Source organism: Xenia sp. Carnegie-2017, unplaced genomic scaffold (assembly GCF_021976095.1).
Source record: "Xenia sp. Carnegie-2017 unplaced genomic scaffold, XeniaSp_v1 HiC_scaffold_21, whole genome shotgun sequence".
Taxonomy (NCBI): domain Eukaryota; kingdom Metazoa; phylum Cnidaria; class Anthozoa; order Malacalcyonacea; family Xeniidae; genus Xenia; species Xenia sp. Carnegie-2017.
In genome coordinates, this window is record NW_025813484.1 from 3,658,739 (window position 1) to 3,672,076 (window position 13,338).

General features: G+C 37.1%; 3 protein-coding genes across 3 annotated transcripts; all 3 read right to left on the bottom strand.

Moving 5' to 3' along the window:
• Positions 1 to 45: 45 nt before the first annotated feature.
• Positions 46 to 1,644, bottom strand: LOC124444839. Its single transcript, XM_046995507.1, has one exon. The coding sequence runs from the start codon at positions 1,627 to 1,629 to the stop codon at positions 157 to 159; it is 1,473 nt and encodes a 490-aa protein (XP_046851463.1). The 5' UTR covers positions 1,630 to 1,644; the 3' UTR covers positions 46 to 156.
• Positions 1,645 to 3,247: 1,603 nt separating this feature from the next.
• Positions 3,248 to 5,111, bottom strand: LOC124444841 (zinc finger protein 235-like). Its single transcript, XM_046995509.1, has 2 exons — positions 5,035 to 5,111; positions 3,248 to 4,927 (listed from the first exon to the last, which is right to left on the bottom strand). Exon 2 carries the CDS (start codon positions 4,899 to 4,901, stop codon positions 3,507 to 3,509), a length of 1,395 nt encoding a protein of 464 aa, XP_046851465.1. The 5' UTR covers positions 4,902 to 4,927; positions 5,035 to 5,111; the 3' UTR covers positions 3,248 to 3,506.
• Positions 5,112 to 5,466: 355 nt separating this feature from the next.
• On the bottom strand, positions 5,467 to 11,702 carry LOC124444543 (ectonucleoside triphosphate diphosphohydrolase 8-like). Its single transcript, XM_046995165.1, has 9 exons — positions 11,609 to 11,702; positions 11,141 to 11,280; positions 10,941 to 11,067; positions 10,098 to 10,242; positions 9,737 to 9,911; positions 6,645 to 6,917; positions 6,247 to 6,510; positions 5,942 to 6,181; positions 5,467 to 5,705 (listed from the first exon to the last, which is right to left on the bottom strand). Exons 1-9 carry the CDS (start codon positions 11,700 to 11,702, stop codon positions 5,496 to 5,498), a joined length of 1,668 nt encoding a protein of 555 aa, XP_046851121.1. The 3' UTR covers positions 5,467 to 5,495.
• Positions 11,703 to 13,338: the final 1,636 nt, after the last annotated feature.

The following is a 13,338-nucleotide window of genomic DNA, read 5'->3' on the forward strand; positions in this document are numbered from 1 at the left end:
ATTTTAAAGTCTAAAAATTGTTTCCAACCATATAACAAAGACCTGTAGTCGAAATACCTATTTATTGTGCTAAAATAATTACACAAGAATTTTCAGTGTTTCATTATACATTAATTGTTTAACATGTTATAAATTACATACAGAGTTTTTTAATCTTTAGGAACTGCTACAGTTTGTTCTCATTCTTTTTATCAAAACCCCAAATGGGACAACTGCTTCGTCTTCTCTTACAATCCAGTAGATGTCTTTGCTCGAAAAATATGGATCAATTTCATCAGATGGTAACTCTCCCACACGTCTCATGCTTTGAAATGATCCAGGTTTTACATAAACCTGCAGTGCAATTTTGGCTATCTTTACCTCACTAGAATCATTGTCACTGTACTCAACAGATGATGAATCAAGGTCAGCACAAATTATTGATGGTGTAAGTTTTATAAAAACCTTGCCATCTGGGCACATGAAATCAAATTTTCTGCCAAAGCCATTCTGTAGTATATGAGGGAACATGTCAATGGAAATTGAACAGTAAGCAACATTCCACGTTGTAACTTCATCTAAGATTTCCTTCGAAACACTTAGTTTAAATCGACACCAACCTAAAGGCAGGGAATATGCTTTTGGGGGTGTGCCAGTCTTGCAGAGAGGAGTGTCTAAGTCCTTTAACTGACAACAGTTATCGCAGTAGCAAGGATTCATCAAGGTTGTCAAGTCAAACTTTTCTATTGGCTGTCCAAGGCTTGACAAATATTTGAGACATTCTAACTGATAGCTGCAGTGAATGTGCTCTTCAAGAACAGCATATAGCTCATTGGTTTTACATTGCTCTTTAACTGATGACCGCCCACGTCGTTTGTTTCTACTAAGCAGTCGAGTTTTTGTAAAAACTGCACAAGAAGTACAGTTACTGTCAACATTTTTAACGCAATGTTTATGTACATTCAGCCCACAATCTTGACACTTCATACCTTGGTGCATTAATCCCCACATAAAAGCATGACATATATCACACCACTTTGGATGCATGTACTGATGTATTCTAAAGTTATGGGGCTTACCAACTGAAGAAGACTTTTTGCTAGTCAATATAGGCTCATTAAAACTTCCATTTTTCTGACCTGCATAGTTGTGGATTACTCTCAACATTTCCAAAATGTCAACCATCAGTTCTGTTAGAGAATTGTAAGTTTTGTCATCTGATTCAGTGAAGAATTTGGCAGTGCTATGTTCATAAAACAATTTGTAATGTAGAATATTGCCATTTGAGCTAAATGACAATATATGATCTCCGGGCGAACTTTGACTTTCTCTCACAAGATACCGACCATTCCCTCCGGATAGCAACTCAGTGACCTCATCTCTGGATAACATACCATGGTAGACTTCACCAAAATATGGGGGGCCAACGACATTTCCTTTCATGCAAGCAATCCTTATTGGTTCAGGAATAGCACTGTTTCTCAGAGCTATCAACATATCATGTTGCCAAGATTGACCGTCGTTGCTTTGTTGTGACGTCGAAGAGATCTTTCTTCCACGTTTTGGTGGACCTTCAGACTTTTCATCCATTACGATTGACTCAAACCTTGGTTTGTAATAATCAGCAGGACATCTTATATAGTCCATCATAATGTTTCGATTTTCTTTTCCCAGAATTAAATAACCTATATACACAAAAAACAATGTTTTTAATTTAAAAAAAGGTTCATTTCGTAATTAAACGAATGCCAACTGTTCGCGAAACGCATTTTTGATATCGCGCGTCTAATCGAATGTATAAAGTGTAAAGTAAACAATATCATCCGGGCGTGAAGACTTCGTCATTATATTACGAACAAAACAAGCATTTTTACTTCCAAAAACATGCTATGTCTTATCATCTTGTAACTACTGAGTAATGAGTAATGAAATCTACAAAATTGAAAGACTTTGGGCACGAAATTTCTCGATATAATCAATGCAATTAGAACAAGTTCGCAGGTCATTAAATATTCGTTGCCTATGAAATAATTTGATATACTCACGTTGAAATAAATGTTCGGCACTATATAATTACAATGGAATTAGCTGTTCTTCCTAGAGTTTTTGCATAACTTACCACATCATCTCACAAAACGAAATGCTTTATACTCCTGCGTGGAAGTCCTATTTGAAGTTATGACGGATTTGACTTCCTGCAACGTAGCTTTCCTGTTTACCTTGCAATGGTCCATTTCATGTGGCGATAGAATTCCTGGTATTATTCAACGCTTCTTAACCAATCACGCTACAGTCTCAAGAGGTGTTCCCCGTAAATGGCATTTTACTGTGAAATTTGTTCGGGCGGCTTCACAATATCGACAGAATCGAAAAATTCCGCTTCATCTGTTGGACGTAATTAACTTTATATTCTGAACAATAAAAGATGGTCCCTTTTAAGTAATGTCAGCAGTCGACAATTTATTACACCAGGTTTTAAATATTATTCGCTTTTATCTTTCATCTAAAGATTGACTTGTCAGCGTAAAAGCCACAAGCGTTTTGCTCATATCATTTATAATTCAAGGCGGCTGATAAGCATATTACGCAATTATTTAGCAGTTACAAATAGAAAATTTATTATAATTTGATGATAGACATCATCCCCCCACGCATAGCACGAACGTTTTAGCCTTCATGCATCAGTAAGAGAACTACGACGGAAGTGGTGCAACAGTAATTGTGCATTTATACCTTTTTAACTGGACAAATATTGAGAAAGTTTACAATAAACTAATAATGCTTATCAATTAAACACTGCATTAATATAGTTCAATATAATTTTATCATAAGTTGAGACTAAGAAAAGGTAATGTCACGAAAGCGTGGGACAGAATTAAGGCAAACAAGAACGACAATTAAATGGAAAACAACAGGGGGATCGAAAGTGGTACCAATATTTCAACTTTCAACAAAATTGACAACAAGCAATGGCCGACCCAAGTGTGTAATTGGCTCATTTAAAACAGTCAGCTTTTTCAATTGAGGAGCGTGTGTTCAATTTGTAGAATTGGCGAAACGACTTTCTATGACAAAATTTACAACAGGACCTTTCTGTAACAAGGTGACATACGGGACCTTCTCAAAAATTACGCAGTATTTCAATTAGTAAACTCTAAATTCGTCAAAAATTTTGCTCGAAGACCTCGAGGCATTTAGAAAATGAGGAATTCAATTTTGAAACATAAATTTACCATATGAAAATCACGAGAAAAGAAGTGGATATTGATTGACTGTTTGTATAGCATTTATTTCACTATAAACAGCTTAGCCCAGGAGATGTATTTACATCGAAATTTAACAGTTACAATATTTACTAAACAACTTCCTTCATGCAGTTAATGAGTTAACTTTCAATATCGTCCTAAAATGGAAGAAGGAATTTAACCGAAATTAGCATTCCTTCGCAGCAACGTCTAAGTGTAACAACAACAGTTCTTAACAAGCAAAAAACTTCTTTTTCTCTTTTATGGTTGACAATTAAAATGTTAATGTGTATCAAGAATTTCCGGTGAATATTTTTTGTCTCCGTAGTTTCCCCAATCCCGCTCTCCCTGTGAACTTCTCTCCACATTTTCTCGCTTACGTTTGCTATTTTTTTCATGAACGGCTCGCCTGTGTTTGTGCACGTTTCCCGACTGACTGAACCGTCGACCACAAACATCGCAGGAGTAAGGCCGCTCACCACTATGAACACGGGCGTGTTTCACTAAAGTCGAAATGTCCGAAAAGCGCATGCCACAGTCAAGGACTGGACAGTGGTGGGGTCTCTCCCCGGTGTGGATTCTCGTATGTGTCTTGAGACCACTTGAATGAGCAAAGGATTTATGACAATACGAACACGAAAATGGTCTAACTTCAGTGTGAGAGCGCAAGTGTGAGTTAAGTTTATCAAGATGAATAAAGGATTTGGAACACTGGTCACATTTGAAACGCTTCTTTTCAGTTTGAGGCTGACGCAAATGCACCGTTAATGGCACTGATCTCTTAATCTTACGTCCGCGAATATGACAAGAGCCAATCTCTTGCTTCTTCAGCGTCGAGTGGATGAAATCGTCAACCTGCGCCTTCACTCTTTCCGATAAACTTGCCTCTTTTTTCAAACACAATGGCATCTCGGCGTTGCTTCCTGTCTTGGCATTAATTGTTGGAAGAAAGATATTTTCTGGAAGTTTAGAGGTCGTCGAAATCGAAGAATGTGCGCTCGTGTCACCAGAAAAAGTAGGAAAATGAGATAGGGGTTTGGTCTTACAAATATGGACGTGTGGCAAACTCGTCGTGGCTTGGAAACGAGAGTCATTACAGCAAGAGTTATCGATGAGAGACGATGATTTCACATGAACATCAGTGAGTCTGGTGTGATTTTGAGAGATGCCCCAAGGATTTTGATGATAGTTTACTCCAAAGGTATTTAGTTGAGATAGGTCTTGGTAGGGTTGTGTTTGATATGAATGAAAGACGTTTCCTTCATGATAATAAACAGCGGATGAACTATATTCCGGTGGCAAAAAGTTCTTCACAAAGTAGGGAGGAAAAATCGTTGGAGTGATTTCTATTGGATGATGAAATGCTGATGGCGGTTGATAGGACGCTTCATAAGGTGATGTCTCGGGATAGTACTGCGGTTCATGCTGGGATGGGAATGATAGATGTCGAAGTCGGTTGGTGGTTTCCATGGTACATAAATTTCCCGTGTTGATGTTTTGAATTAAAGTTTGTTCAGCAAGAGGCAGCGTTTGACAAAATGGCACACGCCAGTCTTGTGTAGCAGTATCGTTTTGTGAACCTGGATGTGGAGCAGGCATGGAGGTATCCTCGTTAAATGCAACATTAATTATCGTACTTTGCTCATCGAATTTTATCTGTTCCTTGGACGACTGCATGAAAATGTTTTTTGCGAATTTTTCAGCTAAATAACACAAGCACAAAGTGAATTCAGCCGAAAGTTCTGAATGCTTTAATAAAGTTCAGGTCATGTTCCCAAACTTCGATTTATAAAAAACAAATTCTGCTTACCGGGTTTATTTCGACTGCATCAAAAATTCATGTTATTTTTCGTTGAAAGACGAAAAATTGTGTTTTGAAGAAATAGAAAATTGTGCACAGACGGCCATCTTGGAAAAAATACCAGCAAAATTTTCTTGCACTGTGATTGGCTCTTTCTCGTTTCCAATTTTCTACACAAGTTTAGAAACTTCGCAGCAGAGCCCTGGGAATCATTTAACAGAAAAATTGACCAAAAAACATTTTGGTCAAAAAAGACTACAGGAGATGGGTTTATTTATAAAAATTATGTTCTACCAAGCAAATATAGAGAACTGTACTATAAACAACGCACAAAAAGATAGATACTAAACTTCTTGAACTGCAAAAATCAACCCACAACGGTAGGCAGACAACAAGCACTATTTCATCAAAAATTTAATGGTCTAATTAAAGCTTCAAAAATTTAAAAAAACATATTTTTTATTTTTTTATTAGATTGGATAATATGCAGATTTTGAACGAATCTTGACGAAAAACCTCACGGCCAATATGAAGGAAACGAGAACAAAAATGCCAGCAACGACAAGCGCAGGTATGAGAAATGTGTCTTTGATCCTCAAACGCCTGGCTTGGTTTAATGGTATGAGATTGGTGGCATTAATCATGAAACCAAGCGACCAACCAAGATGCTTTTTACCCACCTAAAAATAAGATTTCAGATGTTGTGACGAATCCTTCGCGGAAAAATACAAATACGCGCGGCGAGATCTTAGCCAGCCCGCAAGTTAGGTCGTGCTTTGTAAATTTAAGTTCATCAGCATTATTTACTTCTTTCGAAATTTGTTTTTACTTTGATTGAAAATCGAAATATCTACATTGCCACGACCAAACTTGTGGGCTGGCTACGTATGTGACTGTTACACATAGCCACACTTACTGTATCTTCAAATGCGATATCCCAGGTTTCACTGCTAAAGCCATAACCATGGGTTAACAAGACATATATGTAGTGTCCAGCAAAACACAAAGGAGTCCTGCGACTTGAAACACGTGGTTGTTCGTGAATTTGGGAGCCACGCTTGTCACAAAATGACAAGTAAGCAGACTTGTATTTCTTCATGGTTGGTGTAACGGATAGATTGAGCCCCGCTCGGACGAAAGCATAGCCTGAAAAAGCCTGCATCAGAAAGAAAAGTGTCAGCTAAAGTTTGCAGAATAGATACGAATATAGATATGCCTTACGATGAAACTGCCTTTCAGCTTCGGTTGGCTATGATTCGTGAAATCCTTGGCGCCATCACACGTCGAAGAAAAACGAAAAAGTTTAATCAGGTTTTTATTGCACTCTGTCCGGTTGTTTGAACCAAAGAAGGTGAAGTTATCGCGACCAGGTTTCCTTGATGGCTCGCAACTACAGGGCTTCTTCCAAATGTATTTTCCTGATTGGTTAAAATTGCTTCCGCGACGTGCGCAAGGATTGGATATTTTAGAAGAATAGTTTGCACTCTAATGGAAGAAAGATATTTGAACACGAATGCAAATGTCGTGAGAAATACGGAAACAAGTTTAAAATCTTGTGCGACGTGCTTATAAAACCAAGTCTTGTAGAAAACATGCTTCATGGCGTGGCGCTTCCATACCTTGGCAAGCTGAGCCAAATATCTTCTGTATACTTCATTTAGACCATAACATAAATATGATCTAGTGTAAATCGTATAGTTTTTGCCATAAAGACGAAAATCGAGAGTGCGTTTACCAGATGTTGGAGACATGAACGTTATCTCTGTCGAAGCTCCTCCCATATCCAAAGCAGCAAAACTTTTGTAGCCACATCCTGGAGAAACATTAAGAACACTGTAGGTGCAAGCAGGTTTAAGCAGGAGACTGCAAGCACTGGATTGCATTTTAGGCAACTTTCAAGGTCCAAGACCCCTGCCTGCAAGTTTGATCATGCCATGCAAATAGGAATGTAGATTTCTAAAAAAATAAATAACGTTAATGATCTGAAGTTTACATCACACGAGACACATGCGAGTTGGCTACGCCAGTGACAAACTTTCCTGGATGAATCGTACATTAATCTCAAAACGCTAAGGATAAGAAATTTGATTAGTCAAGATGTAAATTCGATTTGAACAACAAGAAATTAATTAATTATACATGCAGCATTAACACCACGCACAAAGTAAGTCCCCCTCCCACAGATAAATTATTGTAAGTGCTACAAAATGAATCCCAACCAAACTTTCATAGCCCAATTGCGATTGCTCTGTTATGAAACGATGATCTGGGCAATCTCAATTGCTCTACACAATGACGGTCACCAACAAATAATGTTGCTGAATGGTGAGAGAAACCGATGACGTTACTTTTTAATGCTGATTTCGAGTTTGGAAATTAAAATTTAAGAGACGATGCTTCCATTTTTAAAGCACAAGTGATCCCGTTCTTTACATGGCAGTTAACCAATCACATAAGTAGCGCAGTGTTCGATGATCTGGGATTCGTTCATAAAAAATTCATAACAATTTATCTCATAGAGAACTTTCTTTTCTTGTGGTGCTAAGTTTCAAAAGCTTACATGTTTGTAAATGTAGATCGTCCAGGTTGGTATAGTCCTGAGAAGGACTGTTTTTATTGTTAGCGGTAGTCATCTTCAGAGTCAAATTGGGAGTAAACGTCAGGTTAGCCGTATTTGTTATCTGGTTCTTACGTCATTGTATTGTGTGTACAGGAAATGTGTTTTGTCATTGTGAATTAGTGTGAAGTGAAATATTTTTATTTTTAGTTGTGATGTGTGATTTAGGTGTGATGTTTTTAGTTGTAATGTGTGGGTGACCCCCCCTGAACAGATCACAGCAATTACCGGCACCTTACAAACGACTTATTCACAATACAAACAAACGATCAACTAAAAACATTACACTTCACACCAATTCACAATGACAATACACAATTGACACCCACACATTACAACTAAAAACATCACACCTAAATCACACATCACAACTAAAAATAAAAATATTTCACTTCACACAAATTCACAATGACAATACACATTTCCTGTATTTCTTGTTGTATACTCATTTAAGTGTCGATGCTGCTCTGCATCGTATGTGGGTCAAACCACGCGTCATTTACACACCAGAATATCAGAACACTTGGGAATCTCTCCCTTAACAGGGACGCCTTCCTTATGTCCACCACCATCTGCAGTTCTTTCTCATATAAAAAATACATCTCACTCTGCCGATTTTAATGATTTCTCAATTCTCTCTTCCTCCTCCTCCAATTATGACCTTATGATTCATGAAAGCCTTCTTATATCCAAACTTAAACCCTCTCTTAACACCCAAGGCAACTCAATCCCCCTTCACATTCTTTAATATACTGCCATTCTCACTTAATTCCGTCATCTAAGCTTCCTACTCACCTCACATGTAATTTAACACCCCGTAATATATACTTGTATTTAAAACCTCGTGTATATAAATTAACTCAAATAATCTGAAGATGTCTTAACTTAAAGACGAAACGTTATTAATAAATCCTTCTCTATTTTATTATTGTGATGGCTTTTTTAAAAGTCTTATGTTGGGCTATTATGTTCATATTGAAAATTCGCTTTCCGCCTGGCAAATCTCTGGCCACGATTTTAAATAAACTCTCTATATATCTATAATTCTTGTAAACTTCCTTATTAGTCTGAAGATGTCTTGAGTAAAGACGAAACGTTACTATTTTATTAAACTTCATAACACCAAATTGTTTATGACTATGTTCAAAATTATTTGTTCGGCTCTAATATTTATATTGAGAATCCGTTTCCCGCCTTGCACTTAATTGGCAACAATATACATAAAGTATGTCTTGTGTTATACTAAAGTATGTACCTTTTCAAATACCTGTATATTCATTTGTTTTTTGCTTAATGTTGCAAACGAACAGCACAACTGTTAATCCCTTCATATTGATCTGATAAACAAAATTTAACAACACCCTCTCCCACTTAAAACTCCGCTAGCTCAGTTCCAGTTGTCACGGTTCTATTGCTATGTCGATAATCTGAAATTTACGTCACGTGACCAAACATGTGGTGCTGGCTAGGCCAATGTCACAAGTGGGAGGTAACATAACATCTATACATTACTTTTATCTAAAATTCCTTCATTTTGGTAACCTAGTTCATCAGATAAAAAACAACTAAATGTTTAGTACTTCATGCATTGGCAACTTTAAAGGGCCAGTAAAAGGAAAAATTTTCCATTGTAATTGTATTTTCATTGAAGAGAAAGTGGACATTCTAAAACAGTTCATTCATATTTCTTTTTAACATCGAGACATTAAAACTCTTGTTATGTCCGATTTTCACAACAAGTGATGTCATATTGCATGATGAATCCTTCAAACTAATAAATATTCTTCTGGTAACTTTTGCATGAAATATTTATGGATGATTTTATGCCATTAACATTTCACAATGAATGGAACTCGGTCCGGTTGAAGTAACATATCAGCAAACATTCCTGATTATATTCCATTTCTCATTATGCAATATGTCATCAGCAACTATGAAGTTGAACATTACAAAAACTTCAATATCTCGACAATAAGAAGAAATACGAATAAATTGTCATTTTTAGAGCTTTCTACAGTGAAAATATAATTCAAATAAGCAAAATTTTTGTTTTACTGGCACTAAAAAATGACATTATACAAATGAGAAGATAACCTCGCTTGGTTTTTGCAGAATGTTCATCAAGTAATTGGTAGTTATCCATCCCCATGATCCTTCCTCTACACCAGAGATGATTTTTGAACTGTTTGGGGGAATTAGAAATCCTGAGTTGTCTAAAGCATGACTGATTGACAACATAATCTTGTATGCAACATCCGGCTTCACTTCCCTACAAAAAATTACAAGACAAGAAATTTACTGTTTGAAACCAGAACACTAACACAATAGAACTATTTTTTAAAACTATTGGGTTAGTGCTCTGATTTCAAACATTTCTTTTAAGAGTTATTAAGTTATTATTTTTGCCATTCACCATATAATATTTGCAATTTTCACAACAAAAACTTCAACATACTTGACTAATCTCATGCCCGCTGTAGCTCCAACATAGATAGGAGTGGATGATCTCTTGTTGGCTGGCACATTTTTTGAAACTTTTTTGATGAGATTTGCAATGGAGTTACCGGCCAACTCAGGGTTGTTCACAAATGATGATATACCTAAAGAGGACCATAAATATTCACATCAAATGGTTAGTATGCAGTTATAAGGTAAACAACATGAGGTTATACAACATGAGCTTATAAGGTAAACAACATTATAAAGATAAACAACACAGAAAATATATAAAGTAAATGGTTTGAACTACTTGAAATACTTTGAAATGATTTGGTCTACAAACATGTAACAGAAAATTTATGTCATGAAAAGCCATAATGTTTTTTAGGGCAGGGATGCATTCACGATGGTTTTGTTTGCCCTAGTTTTGATTTGACTTCTGTGGCTACTTGTTGCCTAAACATGTCAGCCTTTTTTTGATAAATTCTGTTACTTATGATAAATATTAAAGCCCAGCAGAGGTGCTTTCAAAAGAGCCATAAAATACAATCTGCGGGGCTTTAATATATATTAAAGGAATTCGCTTTCCTCTCTTTTACCTTTCTATTATGATGGAGAGATTATTGGAAGTATTCTCTATTAAACACCAATAACAATTGCTTTTGCTCAGTTGCTTGGTATGTTAAAATTTTGGCACCCCTGCTCTATATCCATCTAAGTTTTAAAGCATGAAAGTGGTTCTTGAACTTAGCAAATTCTGCATCTCTATTAAGGGTAGCTAAGAGTGAATATCACTGGGAAAATTCTGCCCCCTCCCTGCACCATCACCACATATCCATATAGAATCATACACACCTACCAGGTTGATGAGAAGAACTATAAATCTCATCAACAGGTACAGCTGTTCCCCCTAACCGCTCATTCCCAGGCCACCGATACAAATAAACGGTTGTGTGAGAAGATCCTGCATCAAACACGACACCATACTGTAAAGTAGAAATTGCCAAGTTGTATTTCATTCGTGATCAACATTTACAGATGGGCAAAAACTATTGGTACCTCAGGGTTTATCTGTTGTCGAGGTCGAACTATCAACAATATAACCAAAGCTGTACAACCGATGATGAAAGATCCACATATTTTAGTCAGAGTACATGCCTTACGGCCACAGCAATGTCCCCCTTCGTGCGTGAGTTCGACTGAAATATTAAAATATACATATTTTCATTTTGATACGTTGATTTAGGCCAGGAGTGGGCAATTTCTCCAGTTGGCAGGCCAGATTTAGGAAAATGAAGTTATTGGTGGGCCGGATTATTACATGAATAATATTCAATATTCAATGGTCGGATACAGTCGGCGAGCCAGTCAAAATCCCTTCAGGCGCCGGACCCGGCCCGCGGGCCGTATGTTGCCCACCCCTGATTTAGGCTGTGAAGTAACATACAAAGTATTAAATTTGAAGCACAGTCTGTGTTGTTTTTCTCAGTAAAAAAGAAAAGAGAAGAAATATTTTCTGAAGTTTACCGTCGTTGATAATTGTTGTTCTGTCGTTACTTTCCATGGTTTTTAGCCAAGTAAGTTTCGTTTTCCACCATATCAGCCATACTTTTGAAATCATGCCCGTGCCCGCAAGGTAAAATTAGCTAATGACAGCGGCAACGGTTCACTGTCCAGGAGCGAAATTTAAATTGGGCTGGGAGGGATGACTAATCCCCAAATGAGGTATCAGCACAGCAAAGATTGAGTTGGCAGGGAATGGCAGGGCAAATTGCAAAGCGAATTTAGGTTCGAGCAGTTATCCATACTATGAGAAAATACAGTGCAGTTTTAGTGAAAAGCTTTTCCTAGACGATTTTGTTTGGTCTGCACTTGCCTTCCAGTTCGCATCTAATATCACTGACGTTTCATGTTGAAATTTTTTATTATAAATAAAAGTACTGTACGATGTAAATCAACGTAAAATGTAAAAGAAAGATGAAAGTTTTTCCATTTGATCAACGTTTGTTGTGGATGATTAGTGTTTGTATAATTGTTAAACAAACATTCGTATTCTTGTGGGGTATTTCTTTACCCACAACTAACATAAAGGATTAAAAAGGTACATACTGGTACATATTATATAGTAATTCATGTTTACTCAATGAACTCTACAACAACTGGAAGGCTAACTTGGACGCCATCTTTGAAGCCTGCATGCTCAGCAGATATTGCACTCACAGCATTCTCATTTGTTCGGTTGCTCAGAAGATATTGCACTCACAGCATTCTAATTTGTTCAGTTGCTCAGCAGATATTGCAAGCACAGCATCTTCATTTGTTCAGTTGCTCAGGAGATATTGCACTCACAGCATTCTCATTTGTTCGGTTGCTCAGAAGATATTGCAAGCACAGCATCTTCATTTGTTCAGTTGCTCAGGAGATATTGCACTCACAGCATTCTCATTTGTTCGGTTGCTCAGAAGATATTGCACTCACAGCATTCTAATTTGTTCAGTTGCTCAGCAGATATTGCAAGCACAGCATCTTCATTTGTTCAGTTGCTCAGGAGATATTGCACTCACAGCATTCTCATTTGTTCGGTTGCTCAGAAGATATTGCACTCACAGCATTCTCATTTGTTCGGTTGCTCAGAAGATATTGCACTCACAGCATTCTAATTTGTTCAGTTGCTCAGCAGATATTGCAAGCACAGCATCTTCATTTGTTCAGTTGCTCAGGAGATATTGCACTCACAGCATTCTCATTTGTTCGGTTGCTCAGAAGATATTGCACTCACAGCATTCTCATTTGCTCGGTTGCTCAGGAGATATTGCACTCACAGCATTCTCATTTGTTCAGTTGCTCAGGAGATATTGCACTCACAGCATTCTCATTTGTTCGGTTGCTCAGAAGATATTGCACTCACAGCATTCACATTTGTTCAGTTGCTCAGCAGATATTGCAAGCACAGCATCTTCATTTGTTCAGTTGCTCAGGAGATATTGCAAGGACAGCATCTTCATTTGTTCGGTTGATTAGTTATTGAAAGTGAGTGGAAACAGTCAGAGAAACTAAAAAAAAGCCAAACAGAAGAAAAGGCGTTGGAAGCAACGTTTAAAGGCAAACGAAAACAAGAAAAAGAGAACGAAGATACAAAGAAACGGCAAATTAACGTTTCATTACGCACATCTTGTAAATGCAGGGTGACTATTTGTTTGTTTACTTCACCACTTTTTGCTATTTAGAAGACGGATTCGAAAAAACTAAAACTTGAC

Bases quoted from the DNA above. Each gene is read 5' to 3' on its own strand.
- LOC124444839 (XM_046995507.1), bottom strand. From the start codon at position 1,629: ATGATGGACTATATAAGATGTCCTGCTGATTATTACAAACCAAGGTTT.
- LOC124444841 (XM_046995509.1), bottom strand. From the start codon at position 4,901: ATGCAGTCGTCCAAGGAACAGATAAAATTCGATGAGCAAAGTACGATA.
- LOC124444543 (XM_046995165.1), bottom strand. From the start codon at position 11,702: ATGATTTCAAAAGTATGGCTGATATGGTGGAAAACGAAACTTACTTGG. The intron at 9,912-10,097 runs GTATGTTGAAGT...AATTTTTTGTAG, and splicing joins GCGGGCATGAGATTAGTCAA to GGAAGTGAAGCCGGATGTTG. The intron at 6,511-6,644 runs GTATGGAAGCGC...TTCTTCCATTAG, and splicing joins ATTTGGCTCAGCTTGCCAAG to AGTGCAAACTATTCTTCTAA.